The sequence below is a fragment of the Hyaena hyaena genome, unplaced genomic scaffold (genome assembly GCF_003009895.1).
Source record: "Hyaena hyaena isolate Hyena2069 unplaced genomic scaffold, ASM300989v1 scaffold_78, whole genome shotgun sequence".
Lineage (NCBI taxonomy): Eukaryota > Metazoa > Chordata > Mammalia > Carnivora > Hyaenidae > Hyaena > Hyaena hyaena.
In genome coordinates this window covers 3,563,551-3,587,467 of record NW_024080710.1, presented here as the reverse complement: position 1 = coordinate 3,587,467, position 23,917 = coordinate 3,563,551, and the positions used below count along the sequence as shown (strand labels likewise).

At 37.3% G+C, this 23,917-nt stretch overlaps 1 protein-coding gene across 3 annotated transcripts in view; it reads right to left on the bottom strand.

Moving 5' to 3' along the window:
• The window catches only part of WAPL (WAPL cohesin release factor), an 88,649-nt gene that overhangs the window by 26,228 nt on the left and 38,504 nt on the right, over positions 1–23,917 (bottom strand). For all 3 annotated transcript variants that reach the window (XM_039233698.1, XM_039233699.1, XM_039233700.1), the window contains exons 5-7: positions 1,765–1,860; positions 553–705; positions 168–304 (exon numbers count right to left, since the gene is read on the bottom strand). In XM_039233698.1, coding sequence (XP_039089629.1) covers positions 168–304; positions 553–705; positions 1,765–1,860 — 386 coding nt within the window. The remainder of the gene's footprint in view (positions 1–167; positions 305–552; positions 706–1,764; positions 1,861–23,917) is intronic.

Here is a 23,917-nt window from a genome sequence, read left to right as displayed (position 1 = left end):
TCATCCAATTTTCCTTTGTCCATGTAGAAATCAATCACATTCTAACATCACTGGCTATACAATACATTCATGACAACAAACTCATAAACGTTTGGCTCTACTCAGCTTAAGAATTTTAATTAGATATAGCATGCACACAATTATCAAATATAAAAATATGATCTTACCTAAGGCAACGTGTGTTTAGAGGCTGAGTGCTCTTTAAGCCACTTAACAGGTACTCAATGTCGTCTGTGAACTCTTGATTTTCACCAAATTCCACCACATCGTTGAAGTGCTTCACATGCTGAACAACTGTATATAACTGCCAAGAAAAAATAAGTCCACCTCTTTTATAACCATGAACTGGCATGCTTAAATCTACAGGCTTGCTGTACTTCATTTAAAAGTATAAAAAACAGTTCATTATACGGCAACTAAAAGAAATGTTTTAAAATCATTGGTAGTACTAGGAAAAGAGAAGTTCGTGGATATCTGTTGAAGACATTAAAAGGCTAAATGTTACATTCAAAAATCTATCCACGTGCAGTACAACTGTATATAGCTGCTTACTTCTTTGTCTTCTTTTCTGCATTTCAGTGCAGTAACTATTTCTTGGTAGGGCTGAGTAGGTATTGTCACAGTTTTTATCACTTTGGGTGGTGGTGCAGGAGCCTTAAAAACTCCATCATCTTTTTGATTTGGTTCCTTTGAAGACAGCCTCACCTATTAATAAAGGTATTAAATTATTGTTCTAAATAAGTATAGAAAAATAGTAACAACTCATCTACCTAGTAAATTTGTTTAAAAAAAAAAAAAGTGGGAAAAAGCCTCTGAAAGGTCATTATGGGCTACTTCAAAATTTCATGCACTACTAGGTAAGACTCACAAAAGAACCATTTGGGAATTCCTTCTGGTCTTTTTAAAGATCAGATTTCATAAACAATTTGTTATTTGTCCCCAGGACCATCAGAAGGGATAAAGAACCACAATTACATACATAAATAGCACTGATAAAAAAACTAGGAAAGGGACAAGAAAACTATAACAGATAGCAAAAGAACTTTTAAAGTATAAGAATCTGCAATTTACGGTATAAATAAATAGTCATAATAAAAGGCTGGTATATAATTCTTAATAGACACAATGATGATTTTATACTAGTAAACAAAGTTGAATATATTCAACTTAAGGAGACAGGGAACTGTACATACAGAAATCTCTATCCCTAACTTTTTTGAATTCATCCTTTGATAGCTCCAGATGACTAACGTATTACCATTAACCTAGAAGTATTAATCTATGGTCCTTCAATTATTCTGAAGAATATAATTTGATAAGAATCTTTTTCATATATGATTTGAATTGAAAGTTAGTACTGGAATGAAGGACAAAGTTCTCTGAAAAATAAATGAACTACTCAAAGCTACTCTAAGATCTATGCAGGATGTAATTTATAATATAGCTCTAATAGCTAATTACAAAATTCAAATATGGAATAATTTACCCTTAAAACACTAAATACAATAATTCCAAAAGATGTGGGTCAAGGGTAAAAAGTAGTCCAATATTTTTTAAGGCTCTTATCTATAAACTAGGAGCACCAGAAATTCTATTACCCTGTCCATAATCCTCACTTCTCCAATGATTAAACTGAAGACACTCAATTTTAGTGAGGAAGTCCAAAATAAACTGTTGAAGTCAAAGATTTTCAAACCGTGAATAAAGACAGTTTAATTTATAATCTATTAAACAAAGATGAAATAAAATGTACAGTTGACTTACTGTGGCACTCTGAGGTTTTACTATTGGTGGTCCAGGCAGCTCTTCCGAGTCTGGATGGTTCCAATGTCTGGCATTATATACAGCTTTCGTAGGAGACTAGAAGGAGGAGAAAATGATCGCCTGTTTCCTTAGTTTGCATCATTATAAAAGTACCTCATTTAATAAATAAAAATTCAAAGAATACCTTAAATACATAAACATATATCCCAGACAAAGCAAGACAGACAACACCTGGCTTGCAGTCACACCGTGCTTCCGTGTCTACGGAGCCACGGTGGTACGCAGCCACAAAATCCACAATTAGTGCTGTGGGCAACCATTACCAATCGTGTACTAACTTACTAATCAATACAGTCTATTTAACATATACTTTATTCCCCCTACCACTGATTCACAATCCATATTCTTCCAATGATGGAAATACGGCAGCTTATGAAAAGTAATAAAAGTCCATATATTCATATGTAAGTGAAACTATGGGGGCCTGATAAGTACCATTCCTGAGACGTTTTCAAAATTTAAAAAAGTAGTTATGGAATCTATACCATATATTACATAACACAGTGGAATCTAAAGCAGTACTGTGTGATACATATATGATTTCTGCAGCAAAATGTCTGCATATTCACATGAAGTGGGATGAAGATATAAACAAGCATGTTCCACTTCAGTCGAGCTTAGCGTGCTGGCAAATCAATTTAATATAAACTTACGGAAAATAATTTTCAATTTTAGCATTCTGAATTTCAGAATTGAGAATAAAGAACCATGAATCCCTATAACCAAATCCAAAGAATTAAATCTGTATAAAAAGCACAAAAATCTTCACTTTCAAAAGGAGATTGATTAAACAGAAGCTAAGAACATTTTTTCCATTCTTTACAGAAGTTATGTTAAAGTTTGTCCTTTAATTGTCAAATAAATGTTTTATCTCCTTGGAGATTTTCTTTTAATAAGAGTATAGTAACTCACACTTTCAGTACTACATACAAAAAATAAAAGTACAGGTTGGAAGGTGCCTGGGTGGCTCAGTTGGTTAAGCACCTGACTCTTGATTTCAGTGTTCAAGTCATGATCTCATGATTTTGTGGGTTTGAGCCCCATGTCAGGCTCTGTGGTGACAGTGCAGAGCCTGCTTGGGATTCTCTCTCTCTCTGTCTCTCCCCAGCTGGCACTTCCTCGTGCTCTCTAAATAGACAAACTTAAAAAAAAATGAGTACAAGTTGGGAAACATCCTTCAAGATAGGCCAGATTTACATTAAAAAAATAACCTTCTTCCCTTACTAGCTGCAGTGAAATAACATCACTGGAATCAAGCATCAAAGTTATCTTTTTTCAAATAATATCTTTTAAAACAACCATGTTGTGACATCAAGGTTAACAGTGTAAGCTCTATAAGAACTGGTTTATTAAAAGATGAAGTTTAAATTGATTTGCATATTATATGTGCTAAAAAAAAAATCTTAATACTAAAATGAATCTTACTTTGAAACTTACATGAAGTCTCTCACCTGTAATATGTATATAAACCCATTATTCTTATACACCGGCCTGCATAAAGTGAGGATGCATTAGTATTCTAAAGCAATTTGTGCACTCTAGCAGTGATTTAATCAGGCCTACTGAGGTACAACCACATAGAGCAGACTCAGCATAATATTTAAAATTTAGCTCTCTATTCCTTGCTGTTTTTCTCTCAAGTATCAGCTATATAATCCATATGCCTACTAGCTGTTAGATTCTTCATTTAAGCAACTTCTGATACTGAAAGTAGTCATGAGCCCAGGAAGATAAAGCACATTTGGAAAGAACAGGTACCTCAAAGCCCAATCGCTATACTTCTTTTTAAAAAACACTGATCTCCAATAATAATCTTCTGGATAATAATAAAGTCTCTGGTTTCACAGGTAACAAGACAGCAGGGCAAATCTAAATTCAACAGACCACCTTTCAGTTAACTGTGAGTGGTAATATACCTAAGCAGACTTAGGAACCAGAGAGTGTACATTAAAGTCCAGACGAACAGGGAGCTCTAATACTAGTTACTCAACATTTCACTCATCTGAGGATTAAATGAAAATATGTAAAACATTTAGAAGAGTGCCTGAAAGAATATGTGCTCTGTATTAACTATTATCAATAATATTAATGATAATAGTTATGTGATGATGTGTAATTCTGAGTCTAGCATCTCCAAAAGAACACTGGAGTATGTGGTCTACTCATCTAACAGAGAATTGCAATGAGCAAATGAAATAATTGACATGAAAACACAGCAAGTATTACTATTATAAAAATCAGACTGGGATACACACTGTTCTAACTCATCTCAAAAGTCTTTGAATATAATATCATTGATGAATACAGATGGAAAAACTCTCAACAAAATGCTAGAAAACAGAATGCCACAGCACACTAAAAGGATCATACACCATGACCAAGTGGGATTTACCAGGGGAATGCAAGGATAATTCAAAATACGAAAATCAACTAATGTGATATATCAAACTAAGAGAATGGACAAAATTCTGTCCATCATCACAATTTGGTGCAAAAAAAGCATTTGCGAAAATTGAACACCCTTTCATGATAAAAACACTCAACAAACTAGACATGTAAGAAAATTACCTAAATATAATAAAGGTCATATATTAAAAGCCCAAAACGTAACATACTCAAAAGTAAAAAACTGAAAGCAGTTTTCCTTTAAGATTAGTATTAAGGCAAGGATGGCCATTCTCGCCAATTCTATTTAACACACATACCAGAAAAGCTATTAGGAAAGAGAAATAAGATATCCAAATTAGAAAAGATGTACAATTTTATTTGTTCACAGATGACACCATCTTGTATTCCACCAAAAAAAACCCCCAAACCATTAGAACTAATAAATATATTCAGTTAAGTTGTATGATACAAACTCAACATACAAAAATCTGTTGCATTTCTAAGCAATTAACAAAGAACAATCGAAATCCAAAAAGGAAATGAGAAAATCCCATTTACAATAGCATAAAAAAGAGAAAAAGAAACCTTAAGAATAAATGCAGGAAGCAAAAGACTGTACACACTAACAGGTACAAAACATTGCTGAAAAAAATTAAGGAAGACACAAATAAATGGAAATGTATCTTGTGTTCATGGATTGTAAGACTTAATATTGTTAAAATGGCCTTACTACCCACAGGGTTCTATGGGTTCAATGCAATTCCTATCAAAATCTGGGCACGCACCGAAGTGAACTGTTTATGATAGAGACTACATAAAAATACTATGTCACATGCTAAGGTCACTCAGTGAAAGTGATGGTGTATATATAGTACCTGCAAAAATAACACATAGCAATCAACTTTTCATAAAAGATGAAAATCATCCTTATTATTCAGCAACCTAGCGAAGTTTTAACTAGGTCATTCTGACTGCATCACTATACTACGCTTACCTTTAGTCTTGTTAACGTTTTTCTGGCTTAAAACGTAGACATATCACATTAACCAAATTCTTTTAACTTTTCGCTGTGTTAAAATATTTGTGGGTTCTGTGTGCTCTGTAATCTACTAAGGAGAATATTACAAAATAATTAAGAAAGCTCCTTAAGAATACTCAAACCAGGGTGCCTGGTGGCTCAGTGGGTTAAGTGTCCGACCCTTGGTTTTAGCTCAAGTCATAATCTTGTGATTTCAAGCCTCATGTCAGGCTTCACACTTACAGCTCAGAGCCTGCTTGGGATTCTCTCTCTCTGCCCCTTCCCCAGTTGTGTTCTCCCTCTCTCTCTCAACAAATAAACAATAACAAAAAAGGAATACTCTAACATTTTTTTTAAGTTTTTAAAATGTTTATTTTTGAGAGACAGGAACAGAGCATGAATGGAGAAGGGGCAGAGAGAGGAGACGGAATCTGAAGCAGGCTCCAGGCTCTGAGCTGTCAGCACAGAGCCTGACATGGGGCTAGAACTCACAAACTGTGAGATCGTGACCTGATCTGAAGTTGGAGGCTTAATCAACTGAGCCACCAAGGCATCCCTTTATTTTTCTTTTTTACATTTATTTATTTATTTTGAGAGTGAGAGAAAGTGAACAGGGGAGGAGGGGCAGAGAGAGAAGGAGAGAGAGAGAGAATTCCAAGCAGGCTCCACAAAGAGACTGACGCTGGGCTCAAACTCACAAACTGTGAGATCATGACCTAAGCCAAAACCAAGAGTCAGCCCTTTAACCAACTGAGCCACCCAGGCAGCCTGAGAATACTATAACATTTTAAAGATTTGGAATCATTTTAGCATAGTTCAACTTTAGTAATCTTAAACACATACTGGGGCGCCTGGGTATCTCAGTTGGTTAAGTGTCCAACTTCAGCTCAGGTCATGATCTCACGGTTCGTGGGTTCAGGGCCCGCATCAGGCTCTGTGCTGACATCTAGCTCAGAGCCTAGAGCCTGCTTCAGATTCTGTGTCTCTCTCTCTCTTTGACCTTCCCTCCTCATGCTCTCTCTCTCCCTCTTTCAGAAATAAGTAAAACATTAAAAATAAATAAATAAATAAACGCAGACTATTCTATTTAACTCTCCAGGGGCATGACAAACAAGAAGAACCCTAAGTACAACACTCTACTAGTGAGCTAAGGGAAAAATATTCCAGTAACAGATCTATGGGAGCATTTATCCATGAGATAGAACCCAGTTTCTATGAGAACAATGGATAAAAACTGGGTCTACACAATTTTAAGGCCAAGGCCATGCTTAACAGATTGGCTTAACTGAATCATAATTACAAAGGAGAGGAAAGAATTCCGTCACCAAAAGCTAAGAAGAAATGACAATATTATGCTATCCTTCACTGAGATAGCTCCCAAAAGGGAAAAAATCTGGATAATAGCAGTTAAACCATACGAATTTTTTTAAAACAACAGTACCAAATTTATTTGAGTTTTAAAGAAGACTATATACTAAATGAGGACAAAAATAGTAAGCTGATTAGAATTCATCTAGCCTTACCCACACAAGAATATCATGAGAACAAAATCGCACTCTAACCAGTAATTCAATCAGCATGCTGTACGATGAAGTGAGTTCTGAAAGAATCAAGTGCTGCAACACACAACTGTGTGTGTGTGTGTGTGTGTGCGCGCGCGCACGCACACAAACATGCACCCATGGTATTTTAGTGGCTTTTAAAAAAAAAATGTTAAGGAGTTTTAAAAAAAATTTTTAATGTTTATTTATTTTGGGGGGGCGGGGGGAGACACACTTTAAGCAGGGAAGGGCCAGAGAGTGGGAGACACAGAATCCGAAGCAGGCTTCAGGCTCTGAGCTGTCAGCACAGAGCCCACATGGGGCTCAAAACTCACGAACTGTGGAGATCATGACCTGAGCCAAAGCCAGACACTCAACCAATTGAGCCACCCAGGAGCCCCTTAAATGTTAAGGAATTTTTAAAAAGATGGGTGATAGAAGCAGAGGGAGTTTGAGGGAGAAAGGTTTATAAAGATTAGGGTAACTTCAGCTTTTTAAAATTCTCCTTTAATCATAATTACATAATCTCAAATTGTTCCACCCTATGACAAAAAAAAAAAACCTTAAAAAGATTTTCATATTTTATTAAATATTGTTCTTACTGCTAAGAACAAGACATTTATAATAGGTTAATACAGAGCGCTATGCAGAGAATATAATCCACAGGTACAAGGGAGAAAGTAGAGCTGAAAATCTTTTCTACTGGATACATACAATTAAACTCCATAAATAAGCCTTTTAAAGAAATACCCTATGAAAAACAAGGCACACTACTTCTCAGTTATTTGCTGAGCATATGTCAAAAGTGTAACTGGTAGCAGTGACTTTATTAAAGCAGACCATGGTTGGGGCACCTGGATGTCTCAGTCAGTTGAGCATGCAACTCTTGATTTCAGCTCAGGTCATGATCCTGAGGTTGTGGGATTAAGCCCCACATTAGATTCCACACTGAACATAGAACCTGCTTAGAATTCTCTCTCCCGGAGTGCCTGGGTGGCTCAGTCGGTTGAGCATCCAACTTTGGCTCAGGTCACGATCTCACAGTTTGTGGGTTCGAGCCCCGTGTCCGGCTCTGTGCTGATAACTAACTCAGAGCCTGGAGCCTGTTTCAGATTCTGTGTCTTCCCTTCTCTCTGACCCTCCCCTGCTCATGCTCTCTTTCAGAAATAAATTAAAAAAAAAAAAAAAATTCTCTCTCCCCCTCTGCCTCTCTCTCTAAACAAGAGGTGGGAGGTGCGCCTGGCTGGCTCAGTTGGTTAAGCATCTGACTTCAGCTCAGGTCAGGATCTCAGGGTTCATGAGTTTGAGCCTCTTATCGGACTCTCTGCTGTCGGCACAGAGTCCACTTTAGATCCTGTCTCCCTCTCTCTCCGCCCCTCCCCTGCTGTGTGCTCTCAAAAATAAATAAGAACTTAAAAAAAACAAATAACAATATTTGTAAAATCCTTTTAAAAAGCAGACTATTGTCACGTTAGAATTGAAATATAATTTGAGCATGAACCATAAAATATCCAGATAACAAAGCATAAATTCAATCCTTGGAGCTTTATGAAAACTAATACAATTTAACCTACAATTCAACAACTATAAAAAATACTAGAATGAGCCACGATCAAATTATCAGCTGAAACAAGGATATCACGGTTTTTTTTGTTTTTGTTCTTTAAATGTTTTATTTATTTTTGAGAGAGAGACAGAGACAGCAAGAGCAGGGGGGGTCAGAGAGAGAGGGAGACACAGAATCTGAAGACAAGCTCCAGGCTCTGAGCTAGCTGTCAGCACAGAGCCCGACGAGGGGCCTGAACCACAAACCGTGAGACCATGACCTGAACCAAAGTCGGACGTTTAACCGACTGAGCCACCCAGGTGCCCCAGGGTATCACGTTTTAGAACTAAAAATGCCATTAAGTATATAATGGACTAGTTGTATTAAGGTGAGAATTATCAAATTTAAAAATATGAAAAGAGAAGGTGTAAATACCATGAGACACATTTAGCTAGAAAACATCCATTTCCCCTTCTTTTTCAACAATACATAGTTAGAGGAGCACCTGGATGGCTCAGTCAGTTAAGTGTCCAACTTTTGGCTCAGGTCATGATCTCACAGCTTGTGAGTTTGAGCTCTGCACTGGGCTCGCTGCTGGCAGCACAGAACCCACTTAGAATCCTCTGTTCCACACTCTCTCTGCCCCTCCCCCACTCAAGCATGCACACACTCTCTCAAAAATAAATACACATTTTAAAAATGTCTTTTAAAAAAAAGAATATGTAGCTGGACACATGCTTGTCTTGACTTTCCAACATCTCTTGCTGCTTGTGTGGGCATATACCTAAGTCCTAGTCAACGATGAGTGAACAGAAGTACAGTATGCCTTGTGGGTCCTGGTCTTCTAGGAATGGATTGCTGCCTCACAGCTTCCCATCCCTTCTATACTATTTAATAGGATAGAGATGACAGAACACTACCACAGAGGAAGCTTGACTCTGACAATACAGCAACTTGAAAATAGTCCAAGGGTAAACAGCTTAGGACGGAGAAAAGTACACTACCTACTTAAAAATTTATTTGGGATTTCTTTTATAGTAACTAAGCTAAATCCTAAAACATGTGAACAATCTTCAACTGAAATTAGGACCAAATAATTATAATGATTTATCAAATATAAAAAATTTTCCCAACACTCTATTTGTGTATCTACATAACCTACACATGTATAACTACAACTTAAAAGATGTAAGTAGGGGCACCTGGTGCCTGGGTGGCTCAGTTGGTTAAACGCACAACTCTTGATTTCAGCTAAGGTCATGATCTCACAGTTTGTGGGTTCAATCCCACATCAGGCTCTGCACTAATAGTGCAGTCTGCTTGGGATTCTCTCTCTCTCTCCCTGCCCCTCCCCTGCTCACCCACTATCTCAAAAATAAATAAACATTAAAAAATAAACAATTAAGAGATGTAAACATGTAAGAACGGACAAAGAATCAGGAAAAAAACCACAATCTAAACCCAACTTTAAAAAAATTAGAATTATATATACTATATACACTCAGAGTGATTTCCAAGAGTTATTAGTAAACTTAAAAAAGTACAAAAGAGCACATACAGATGCTACTTTTTAAATAAGAAGGAAGAAAAATAAGAAAATTTGTGCTTATTTTTTAAAAAGGAAACACAGGGGTGCCTGGCTGGCTCAGTAGGTAGAGCATGCATCTCTTTATCTCGGGGTTGAGTTCAAGCCCCATATTGGGAATGAAGCCTACTTTTAAATGATGAATAAGATAGGAAACACGGAAAGGATAAAGTGGAAAACAACGAAGTTGGTTCCCTACACAAGGTCAGTGATGGGCTGGAACATTTCTCAACGAAGTGACTCTTCACTGAATTGACCTTTTTGTATATTTGTGACTTCTGGAAGCATGTTAACATTGTAAATACTCAAAAAACAAATCAATAAGAATGGAAGGGGAAAAAACTTAAAACTGAAAGCAAGCCAGAAAAAATAAACCTACTCATAATTCAAATGAATACCAAACACACTGAAGAAAAAACAGAAAGACTAAGAGGCAGGCAGACAGAACTAATCAAAGCAAATTACAAACACAGTACTTCGCTTCATGCATAGGGTGGTAAAGTGCAGGACTGCAAAAATTAAAATAAAAATCCTGAACACATTAGGCTTATTGTAATACAGTGGACAAAGCAATTCTCTAATTATTTGAGGTGTATTATAGGTTTGAGTCAATGTGTTGATGTTGCTGGGAGTCAAAGTTAGGAGAAGGCAAGAAAGAATCCCATGCGGATAGCTTAAGACACTGAAGACAGTGTGAACTCATGACTTCTAGAACAGGTATGTGCATGTGCAGAAACATGTGTGCATGTGAACATATATATATGCATGTTTTCTACTGCCATCTGCTAAAAGGCATGAAGCAATGAGCACATCTAGTGCCCAGATCCTGGTCTCTAATAGCATTGCCCATAGGGAATGGGGACTCATTAGAGAATGGGCCTGATTCCAGGGCTACAGCAGAGGTACAAGATGAACCTGGAACATCATGTTCTGTCAAAAAAATAAGGAAGTGCTCATAAAATATGGTATGTTACAGGCACAAAAGAGTCAGCTTTAAGAGGTCCAAAGAGCACAAATTTAGCTCCAAAATAAATAATGAATTATAAGCCATTAAAAAAGAGAGATTCATAAGTCTATACTAATAAAAGAAAAAAAAGGGAGAAGTGTGGTCTCATGCAGAGTGCTGGATGTGGAGGAGTATGAAAGATGGGGATTATTTTGCAACCAGCATAGTAATAAACACTGGATCATGAAAGAATCATCATGTATACTGAATCTAAAAATATAATCTAATGAAAGATAGGGTATTTGAATAGTCTTAAAGTATCTCCTCAAAGACTGCTTTTTAGTTACAAGGAAAAAAATAGTTATATACAGTAGAAGAATAGACAAGCCCTTGTCTTGGTGATCATAATGAACATCCTCCAGATGTGACACCCTGAAAAGAATATATCATCACTTAAGCAGTATCTGGACCTTGAATGAATAACCTGAATCCAATCAAGAATAAACTTGAGATTAAACCAAAATGAGATGCCATTTTTTAAAGGGATCAGGGTGTGTCAATGTCATAAAAGACAAAGATTATGGAAATACCCCAGTTCAGAAGAGACTAAAGAGAGATAACAGCTAAATGAAATACCTCACTCCAGACTGGATCCTGTACCAGAAGAGGAGAAAATGTTACAAAGGGCAGTATGGTGTCAACTAACTAAACTGAAACAACTGATTAGGTAATAACATTGCAACAATGTTAAATTTACTAGTTTGATTACTATGATGTGGACCTACAATTGACTTGGAAATGCACACTGTATTTAAGGATAAAAGGCCATGATATATGTAACTTAAATATCCAGAAAAAAAAAAATCAAGCATGCAAGTATATGGGTATACATACACAAATACAGAGAGAGAAAGAACAATGAAAAAATACATGTTAAGTTAATCAGGATAAGGAATGTTCTTTGTAATATTTTATTTTTGCAACTCGTCTGTAATTTTGAAAATATCTCTGGCACACCGCTGGGTGGCTCAGTCTGCTAAGGGTCCAACTTCCACTCAGGGCATGATCTTGCAGTTCATGGGTTCAAGCCCTGCATCAGGCTCTGTGCTGAAAGCCCTGCATCAGGCTCTGTGCTGACAACTCAGAGCCTGGAACCTGCTTCGGATTCTGTGTCTCCTTTCTCTGCCCCTCCTCCACTAGCACTCTCTTTCTCTCAAAAATAAATATTAAAAAAAGAAAAGAAAAAAAGGAAAGTATTTCCAAATTTTAAAAAATGTAAGTTCTCTTAGGGGTACCCGGGTAGCTCAGAAGGTTGACTGTCAGCTCTTGATTTCAGCTCAGGTCATAATCTCGTGCTTCTTGAGTTTGAGCTCTGCGCCAACTACACCAAGCATGCTTGGGATTCTTTCTCTCCCTCTCTCTCTGTCCCTCCCCCAATCCTGCTTGCTCACATGCATTCTCTCAAAATAAACAAACTTAAAAAAAAAAAAAAGTTCTCTTAGAATACTTATAAAATAGAAAAAGTAGAAATCAGGGAACCTGGGTGGCTCAGCTGGTTAAGCACCCAACTCTTCGTTTTCAGCTCAGGTCATGATCTCACACTGTCAGCATGGAGCCTGCCTGGGGTTCTCTCTCTTCCTCTCTGCCCCTCCCCTGCCTATGCTCTCCCTCTTTCTAAATTAAAAATATTTTTTAACTTTAAAAATAAAAAAAGGTAGAAATCTTTTATCATTCTGTTAGTGTTTTAATTTCCATGAAGCAATTATATCAAATGCAGATAAGACTGAAGAAAGTAACAAGTCAACAAGTTATAAAAAGATGAATACAACCTTAGTACAGCCAATCTTACAAGTGGGAAGGGATAAAGATATCCTTCATTTATAAGCTGAAATTAAATTCTGTTAATTAAAATAACCTACTAATAACAAATGAAAAAAATTTTTATGCTTATTTTTTTCCATTAATTTCTACACCCAATGTGGGGCTCAAATTCATGACCCTGAGATCAAGAGTCACATGCTCTTCCAACTTAGCCAGCCAAGCACCCCAACAAATGAAAGTTTAATAGCAATACTTACTTGATTGAGATACAGAAAAAGATTAAAATATCTTGGTACAAGAGTGGTAAGGGTTTTCTATTTTTAATAGTCCTTCCTAAATAAAAAGTAAAGGGGCCACTAACAACCATCTCTGCCCTAGCTTCTAAGCAGCTCAAAGTTGTATCTCTGGTAGGCTCTAGGAAATCTATCAAAACAAAAGACTGGAATTTTGGCTTCACCTCATTCTATTCCTTACTGTTTCTCAACAAAATTTCATTTATTTTTAACCTGGTTCTACCAAATTTCTATTTTCTCCAATGTTTTTTATATGGGCAACATATAAATCATAACTAAACATAAACAGATACAACTGTATTTCAATTTAACATAAAATTACAAATCAAGTTAGAAGTAAGGCTAAAACAGAAAAACAACAACCGAGATCGAAACAAGAAGAGACCATTAGTTTTGGAGGTAATCCTTACATTCTTTATTTTTTAAATGCTTATTTATTTGGGGGGGGGGCGGTGAGAGAGAAAGGGAGGGAGGGAGAGGAGGAGGGGGAAGAGAGAAAGAGAGAGAGACACACACACACCCAAGCAGGCTCTGGAGCCTGGACCCCGATGTAGGGCTTGATCCCAGGAACCACGGAATCTTGAGCTGAAATCAATGCTTAATGGACTGAGCCAAGGTGCCCTAATCCTTAATACTCTTAAGTCTTTATGAAAGGGAAAAAAGAAATCTTATTTTTTTAGACTTCAAGAATAAAAAATGTAATGACTTTCATACAACTCATACATGAATCGAGGGTTTACATTTTTGGACACGATGTTGTAACAGGGACCAAATTCACTTTTCCACATGAAAATAACAAACTGAACAAAATCTATGAAACAGTTTTCAGGTAATGGATCAGATAGCACAGCACAATGATCCCTAAAAAGGCAAATATATGAGGTAAGCCCTTTAACTGCCTGAGTTTTCAGGGAGTGACACCGGAAGGAAGAATTCACAGTCCAACCAGTAGCAGTCTCTCTTACTGAGATGGAACCAGGAGCCCAGGGCTATGAAGGTGGCAAGTTTGTAGAGCACAGTACCAGAGGAGAGAGCTGTTCAAAGAACTCTGGATATACAAAGGGTCCCCACCAATATATAGCTGAGTAATGATGAGCAAATGTGTGAAGAAAGTATCTGAGGTAAGGGAAAGAACTTCCCTCAGAAGAGCAAGGAAATAATCTAGGCTGTTCTATCCCAGAGTTGGAAAAAGTTCATGTCCCCACTAGCCACAGTGAAAAACCGTGTAACTCAGGGGAATCGGGTGATATATTTTCAGGGGAAAAGAGGTAAACCCTAAAAGCTGCTCACCCACCTAAAATTTAAATGCCTTGTAAGAGTCAAACATAACTTAAATGTATTTCAGAATAAGTCAAATCATAGAAGGAAATATCCAATGTCCAACAAAGTAAAATCCTAAATAAATAGGATTCAATCAAAGATTTTCAGGCCTGCAAAGAAGCAGTAAAATACGACCCATATTAAGAAAAATCAACTCACAGAAACAAACCCAGAAACAATACAGATAATAGAATTAGTACACAAGAACATTAAAAATAATTGTAACTACATTCCACATATTCAAGGTAGAGCAAACACTACTACATAAAGTAGCATAAAAGACAATAAAGATACAAAACAGATCTAAACTTAGAGATAAAGATTGTTAATGGTTGGCAGGCACCCTCCTACACTGTTGGTGGGAATGTAAACTGGTGCAGCCCCTCTGGAAAACAGTATGGAGGTTCCTCAAAAAATTAACAACAGAACTCCCCTATGACCCAGCAATAGCACTGATAGGAATTTACCCAAGGGATACAGGAGTGCTGATGCATAGGAGCACATGTACCCCAATGTTCATAGCAGACTCTCAACAATAGCCAAAACATGGAAAGAGCCAAAGTGTCCATCAACGGACGAATGGATCAAGATGTGGTTTATCTATACGATGGAACACTACATGGCAATGAGAATGAAAATCTGGCCATGTGTAGCAACATGGATGGGCCTTGAGGGTGTTATGCTGAGCGAAATAAGTCAGGCAGAGAAGGACAAATACCATATGTTTGCACTTATAGGAGGATTAGGAGGAACTTAACAGAGGACCATGGGGGAGAAGAAGCGGGGAAATAGTGGGGGAAAGGGAGAGAGCCAAACCATGAGACTCTTGAATGCTGAGAACAAACTGAGGACTGATGGGTGTGTCGGGGGTGGGGGGGAGATGTGCGTGGAGGAGGACACTTGTGGGGATGAGCACTGCTTGTTATATGGAATCCAATTTGACAATCAACTAGTTGTAAAAAAAAAAAAAAAATTCTTAATGGTTGGGATTAATAGCTGATTACACACTACAGAACAACTTCAAAATGTAATAGCAGAAACAATAAGAAATATAACAGAAAACAAACAATCCAACTCTTAACTACAGAGAACTGATAATTACCAGAGTAGAGTTGAGTGGGGGATGTTGAAATAGGTGATGGGGATTAACTGTACACTTATCACAATGAGCCCTGAGTGGTGTTCAGAACTGCGGAATCCCTATACTACTGGGAACTAATATAACACTGTATTGTTAGCTATACAGGTAATTAAAACTAAAAATATAGTAATACAGATTTGTGATTAAAAAAAAAAAAAAGAAAAAAGTTAAAGTATCCCATTCTAGCTTAGAGGATCTAAGTTACTTTGAAGAGATGCACAGCTTTAAATAAAGAATTTCTGGACACAACATCCCCACAATTACTTTAACCTAATAATTTCCAAGTAAACTGGACCCAGTTTGGGGTTGGACTTTACAACCCAAATCTGGTATTGATCTCTTCACAAAAAGCACCACTCTGCAGTGCGCCTCTCAGACACTGTTTCATTTAAATTTCACCCAAAGTCGCCAGTTTCCCCCCAAATCTGACAAAAACTTTTCTTTGGTAAGATGCGCCATCGTTTCTCTGGCATGCGATATGCTTTATTGCTCTAAGTCAATAATGTTCTGCCAGACTACAGGTTTTACTGATGTTCAGCTGACTGAGGTAGGACTAGTTTGACTTGAGTTCCGAAAGAGGAATGGAGGAAAAAAATATTTGAAGGATACTGGCTGAAATTTTTCCAAATCTGATAGGCTTACCAATCTTGAAATAATAAAAATATATGTATTTAGTACTAAATATTCCTTGCTGAAACATACTTCCATGAATCCCAGAAATAAACACTTATGAACTCCTTCTGTATCTCAGAGACTAAGAATGTGAAGGTAAAAAAAATATGGTCACCATTGTCAAAAAATTACACATCTTTCGTTAATTTACAGTCATCATCAGCATGAAGTCCTCAGAGTATCAAGAAAATAAAGTCTAGCTAAGAGTTTTCTGGATGTCTGAATCTGACGAACTCTAAACAAAATATATTACAAACTGGAAAGACAAATTCCAAAAAATAGGCACCCTAATATGCAGGTACACACTCTTTGGCTAAGTGTCAAATTTATGTCAAAGCTCTCAGGTTCTTGATAAACCTGTAACTATTATTTTCTCATTTCAAACTTCATTTTCTGGGAAATAAGTTAAAAATATTGTGAACTTTCAAACTTTAAAGGCACTTAAACTACAGAAAATAAAAAGATTAATAGTAGTTTTATTCTTTATTAAAACCCCTCCAGACTAAAATATTACAAGAAAAAAAACACAATAAAAAGTAATTTACATTTTCCTAAATCTTTATGTAAATCAGAATAACTTAAGTACCTAATTTACTATTTAAGCTAAACTCCACCTATATAAAAAGATGACAGATATTTCTGCTCTGAAACACAGTGAGGAAATATTAAGACTAACCAAAAGTTCTCATAGAGAGAAAAACATTCTACCTCATCAGGCAGCCTTTTACAGACGTATTCTTTTTCGTATCCTCAGCACCTAACACAATGAAAGCAAATAGTATATATATGTTTAATAAAAACAATCACAAAGAAAACACCAACTAAAACTGACCTTCTTTCATACCCTAGATCAGGCAGAACATGCTCAGCTTCAAAACTTTTTGGATCAGTCACCTAGGAGCTATAAATGGGTAGTTGTGGCTTTTTACTTATACACTTTGGCCAGTAGCAAGCCGATGGCCAGAGTCTCTCTCTCTCTCTCTCTCTTTTTTCATGGCACCACATCCATTTATATCTCAGGTTTCTAGTCCATGAAAATATAGTAAATTTCACACTACCATCTTGATGACTGGATCCCCAGATGATCAGTGAATCCCCAGACACAGAACAAAGGTAATCATGAATAAAACAATTTGATAGAAAAATAAGCTAATTCATGAGAGTGAGTTTTAATTGCTGGAGGAGGATACTGTGAAGGAACATCTGCTCTTGGGTGGGAGGTAGAACTACTTGTCCTTTAAAAATCTCTACAGTTGTTAAGAGTTGACAACCTATATAAATTCATTTTCTGAAACTAAAAAAAAGTTTATAAAATTATAAAGTTACACTTAACTTTAAAATTGCAGCTTTATGTAATCTTTAAAAAAAAAAATTGGGGGGGTGGGGGCGCCTGGGTGGCTCAGCCGGTTAAGCAGCTGACTTCAGCTCAGGTTATGATCTCATGGTTCGTGGGTTTGAGCCCCGCGTCGGGCTCTGTGCTGACAGCCAGCTCAGAGCCTGGAGCCTGTTTCAGATTCTGTATCTTCCTCTCTCTCTGACCCTCCCCTGCTCACGCTCTCTCAGAAATAAATAAAACATTAAAAAAAAATTTTTTTTTTAAATTTTAATGTTTATTTATTTTTGAGAGACAGAGCACAAGCAGGGGAGGAACCGAGAGAGGGAGACACAGAATCTGAAGCAGGCTCCAGGTTCTGAGCTGGTAGCACAGAGCCTGATGTGGGGCTCGAACTCATGGACCACGAGATCATGACCTGAGCCGAAGTTGGAGGCTCAACTGACTGAGCCACCCAGGTGCCCATTAGCAAGTATACAATTTACACTGATAATCAAATTTTATTTATTATTATTTTTTTAATGTTTATTTTTGAGAGAGAAAACGAGAAAGAGCACAGGGCAGGGTGGGGGTGGACAGAGGATCTGAAGTGGGCTCCTCACTGACAACAGAGAGCCCAATGTAGGGCTCAAACCCATGAACCATGAGATCATGACCTGAGCCAAAGTAAGATGCTCAACTGCCTCAACCCAGGAGCCCCAGGTAATCAAATTTTAATTCAATTCAATTACTCAGAAGCCCACTATCCAATATCATACTGAATGATAGAAAGGAAGAAAAAAAAAAAGGAAAAAAAAAGTCCACGATGTTCCTTTGAGAATCAGACAAAAGATAGTGCAAGATGGGCACAACACTAAACTATAGGAAAATGTTAAAAATGAAGATAACGTTGGGGCACCTGGGTGGCTCAGTCGGTTAAGCGTCTGACTTCAGCTCAGGTCATGATCTCACGGTTCGTGGGTTTGAGCCCCGTGTCGGGCTCTGTGCTGACAGCCAGCTTAGAGCCTGGAGCCTGTTCCAGATTCTGTATCTCCCTCTCTCTCTGACCCTCCCCTGCTCACGCTGTCTCTCTGTCTCTGTCTCTCTCAGAAATAAATAAAACATTTAAAAAATTTTAAAAAAAAGAAGATAATGTTTAAGTATTTGAGAAGAGAACTGAAACAGAGACTGACAAATACAATTAGTTTCATCAGTGACCCAACAGCAGTCTTTACTAGCAAAATAAGATGGCCGAAGTCCTAGATAAAATAGAACCCTCCAAGCACTGAAGGTTAGGATGGTCACACAGATAATGCCTTCAGAAAAGAGGGCAGAAAGGCAGTAGCTGAATGGAAAGCTAGAAATCAAACAAAAAGCAGGGAAAGCAAAAGAATTTTTTTTTCTTATTTAACTTAATATACTTAAAGTATAGAAGTATATTAGCACATATATGACAACTGAAAATAACAGAATGCAGGGAAACAATATCCAGATACCAGAAATAGGATGGCATTTTTAAAAATGTTTATTTATTTTTGAGAGAGAGCATAAGCAGCGGAGCAGCAGAGAAAGAGGGAGACAGGGAATATGAAATGGGCTCTGTGCTCATAACAGAGAGCCCAATGTGAGCCTAAACACACAGATCATGAAATCACGACCTAAGCCTAAGTCTGATGCTTAACCAACTGAGCTACCCAGGTGCCCCAGGATGGCATTAAAAAAAAAAGGGGGGGGGGGCATTAAAATTGCCAAATGACTAATAAAACCATATACAGAAACAACAGGCACTTAAATTCAGATATGTTCCAACTTAATTCCTCAAACTCTCATTTTCTCCCTCCCTTTAGCAAGTGACAACTTTTCTTGGTTATCATTTCAACTATTCTTTTTTTTTTTTTCTTTTTTTTTCAAATTTATTTATTTTGAGAGAGGGAGGGAGGGAGAGAAAATCCCAAGCAGGCTCTACACTGTCAGTGCAGAGGCCCAATTCGGGGCTCCACAAACTGTGAGATGATGACCTGAGCCAAAATCAAGAGTCAGACACTTAACTGAGCCACCTAAGCGCCCCTCAACTATATTCTTAACAGAAATTTTCTTCATCCTGCTCATCTTCATTCTGCCACATGTGTTTCCCTACCCAGCCCTCAATCCTGCAATGAACAACCCTTCTCTGTATCCCTGGTTAGGTGCTGGGGAAGATTATCAAAGCAGCATACTTAAAAAGTGAATGTTTTCAGGGTGCCTGGATGGCTCAGCTGGTTAAGCATCCGACTTCCACTCAGGTCATAATCTCACCACTCATGAGTTCAAGCCCTGCTTTGGGCTCTATGCTGTCAGCTCAGAGCCTGGAGCCTGCTTCGGATTCTGTCTCCCTCTCTCTCTCTGCTCTTCCCTCCTCATGTTCTCTCTCTCTCAAAAATAAAAAGACACTAAAATTTTTAAAAAGTTAATGTTTTCTAACATGAGGAGAGGGGCAGGGAAAAGAGGGACCTCTTGGCTAGTGGCACTAAAGCTGAGGAGATGGCCTGTGTGGTCAGGAAACTGGTTATTACAGGAGGATTGAGAAAAAATATAAATATGTTGAGAATAATGGAAACCAGATTTCTGTCAGCAAAGTAAAATGTAGAAAGACTAGAATAAAGCATGGTGTTGCACTCAAACTTGAGTTATTAGTGTGAACTCATGGTTCTAAATATAGATACAAAGTAAGTGTGTGGGGGGGAGGGGGGGAGAGGGAGGGAGGGAGGGAGGCAGGGAGGGAGAGAGAGAGAGAGAGAGAGAGAGAGACATATATTTACGTGTTTTCCAGCTTTGTCAACTCAAAGGCCTAGAGGCAATGACAACACAGAAGAAACAACCATACCTAACAACCAGACTTTTATTTCTAAATACCATTTTCCACTTTTCTACTGAAACAAAACAGGGGTCCTGAGATAAACGGTTGGTTCAAGGGCTAGGAATGTATATGATGAGTCTTCAACATCTCAGCAGGTCAACAGTAAAGAAATGCAAAATAGTTGGACACATCACAAGTCAGTTTGAAGAAACATCCACATGCCAAATCTACAACAATCTGAGTGTTAAAATAGTATAGTATCATTTCAATAACAGCAAAAATGATTAAATAAAACAGGAATCCATGTTCCTACTTACATAAAGAAATGAGTATATAAATATATACATACACATATTCTTACACACATGGATGTGAGGAAAAGATCTATCTTAGAGGAGAAGGCCAACTGCTAATAACTGTAGAAGGAATGATGTAATTAGAAAAAATCATTCAATAACCATCATAGTAAAAAATTGGTCTGAGCAAGAATGAGTGCTAAAACTAACGGGTGAGAGTTTAATGAGGAAAGCTGAGGAACCTGACCAACACCAAGGGATCAGTTCATATCAACAGTAATGGTACAAACTGACAACTGTGTGCCACCTGTTATGACACAATGAGAACATAGCATCTCTTCTATGGTATTTCTGCCAAATACATATAACCTAAACCACAACACAAATTGAAAAACATTCTAAAAATAACTGATATGAATGCTTCAAAGATGTCAAAGCCACAGAAAGACCAGGAAAGAAAGATGTTCCAGACTGATGGAGACTAGAAACTTGTCACAACTGAACACAACATGTGATTCTGGACTGGATCATGGGCTCTTTATTGGGGGGGGGGGGTGGAATTTGTTTTGCCATAAAGCCATTGTTGAGGCACTTGGTAAAATCTGAATGGGATCTGTGACTTAGACTGTATTCCTGTATCAATGTCAAATCCACCTCCTGGTTTTGATGGGAATGCTGTAGCTACAGAGGAGAGTGCTCTTGTGTTTCAAAAGTACAGACTAAGGGATTTAGGAATAATGGGCATCAAGCCTGCAACTTATTCTCAAGACACACACACACACACACACTCCAATGGGAGGAAAGCCCATTTTGACCCCACAAGACATTTAGCAATATCTGCAGACATTTTTGGTTGAAACACTGGCAGTGGGTTTGAGGGGTTGGGGGACGAAACATGTTCTACTAACATCTAATGGATAGAGGCCAGATATTTTACTAAATATCCTCCAATTTACTAGGACCAACACTACAATTAAGATTTATTCAGTCCAAAACATCCACAGTACTGAGGCTATGAAAAGACCAACAGGTAGGAAGGCTTGCCACCACAAGCCACCTCTTCACTCAGAAATGAGGTCATTACTGTCTTTAAATCTAATCAGATTAGAGAGGACCCAGATACTCCCACTGACCTATCAGCTACATGAAGGTGTTTCTATTATAATGGAGAACTGGAACAAGGGCTGAGAACATTTCCTACACCCACCTACTTACCCCCCTCTTCTTTCTCCTCTGGAGATTTGGGGTAACCTACATAAAAATCCCTTTGAGAATTGAGCGTATCTATTTTTCTGCACAGACAACATGAAACGTAATTTCTTATATATAAAACACCTACCATTACCACTATATTAATTTACACATATCATTTACCTAAATGCTTAAATTTTGATCCACTTATTTCCTCTATTCCTTTACACTCATCAAAGCTCAATAGGTAAAAATTTAAATTTCCCCTATTTCTGTTTCTCAATGGCTCTCTCCTTTTTAACAACTCTGAAGTAGTCTTTTAGTGTCTTGAAGGCAAATGGATGACCTATTTCCTCTGAGCTATTTTATACCACTTAACTTCTTGTTGCTCTCTTCCTGAAGTAGGCTTCTAAATTCTTTACCTAGACAGTTTCATAAGAGTACATAACTTCCATGGGATCTAAAACATTTTTATTATTTTTATTAAGGTACAGTAACAGTGGGATCAAAGTTTCATTTTTGAAAATCACTGATCAACCTAAATAGTACTAACATATGTGAAGAAATTTTGACACAATCTCACTTAAAATAAAAAGGGTTTTGGCAAATATTTCAGTAGGATTTTAAAAAAAGGAAATTAAAACACTGAAGTTAAGTCTCTTCAGGGAATATAATGTTATTTACGACTACTGTTTTAAAGGGTGCTTCACCCATATTACATTTTTCAAAGAAATTCAATTTCATAAGCTCTTCTGGTTCTATAAATTAACATCACTTTCTTAATTTTTCTCAGACATGATCCATCACAGTAAATAGGTCCTCTCTTCTGCCTACTAGGTTATATGACCTGATTTACTTTAGGCCAGATTCCTTCATAATCGGGTCAAGTACATACACACTGCTGCCTAGAAGCCACATTAGTAGCAAGAAATGACTTCAATACTAAAATTAAAACCAAGTTAAAAACCTGAACACAAATGAGTACAAATGAGTATCAAATTAACATAAACACATAGGATAAAATTACTTCAAAATTTGGGAACACATCATTGACTTCATCCTTAGTGAAATAATCTAAAGACAACAAGAACTGGAAAAATCTTAAACTTCACTCAATGTACTTATTGTTCATAATAATATTGGTATTGCAATTTTAAAAATAATACATACTTAATAAAGCAAGTAAACTAAGTACAAACTTTCATAATCTTAAATTTGAAATGAAACTATCAATATGAACTCATAGTTTGTTTTTCTACATGTTTCATAGCTCCATCCAACAAAAGAACCTGTAAGAAAAATCTAGCCAGCACTCAGATCATGGTTTCTAAATACTATCCTCACACAAAAAGAACCAAGGATACTTGCATAAATGGATGATTCCGTGACTAAAACAGGTAAAATACAAGAGGAGTCTCAGGGGCGCTTGTGTGGCTTAGTTGGTTGAGTATCAGACTCTTGGTTTTGGCTCAGGTCATAATTTCACAGTTTAGGTGTTTTAGGCCCATTTTGGCACAGAGCCTGCTTGGGATTCTCTCCCTCAAAATAAATAAATAAACTTAAAAAAAAAAATACAAGATGAATATCAAGTCATCTCTTGTGTAGGAAGCAAGCATAGTACTCAAAGATGATGGGGTTGAGACGCCTGGCTGGCTCCGTCAGTGGAGCGTATGACTCTTGATGCTGAGGTTGTGAGATCGAGCCTCACATTAGGTGTAGACATAACTTTTAAAAATAAAATACAATCTTAAAAAAAAAAAAAGATGACAGGTTATAGCAAAAGGACACAAAAGATACCTTGAAATGGTTCACACTGGCCAAATCTTATTGTAAATACATTTAATAAGTAAAAATTACTGAGTCCTCTCTGCTGTCAGCACAGAGCCCACTTTGAATCCTCTGTCTCCCTCTCTCTCTGCCTCTCCCTGCTTGCTCACTCACTCTCAAAAATAAAGAAGCATTTAAAAATAAATAAATAGGTGTGACTGGGTGACTCAGTCGGTTAAGCGTCCGACTTTGGCTCAGGTCATGATCTCACGGTTCGTGGGTTTGAGCCCTGCATCAGGCTCTGTGCTAACAGCTAGCTCAGAGCCTGGAGCCTGTTTCAGATTCTGTATCTCCCTCTCTCTCTAACCTTCCCCTGCTCACAATGTCTCTCTCTTTCTCTCAGAAATAAATAAAACATTT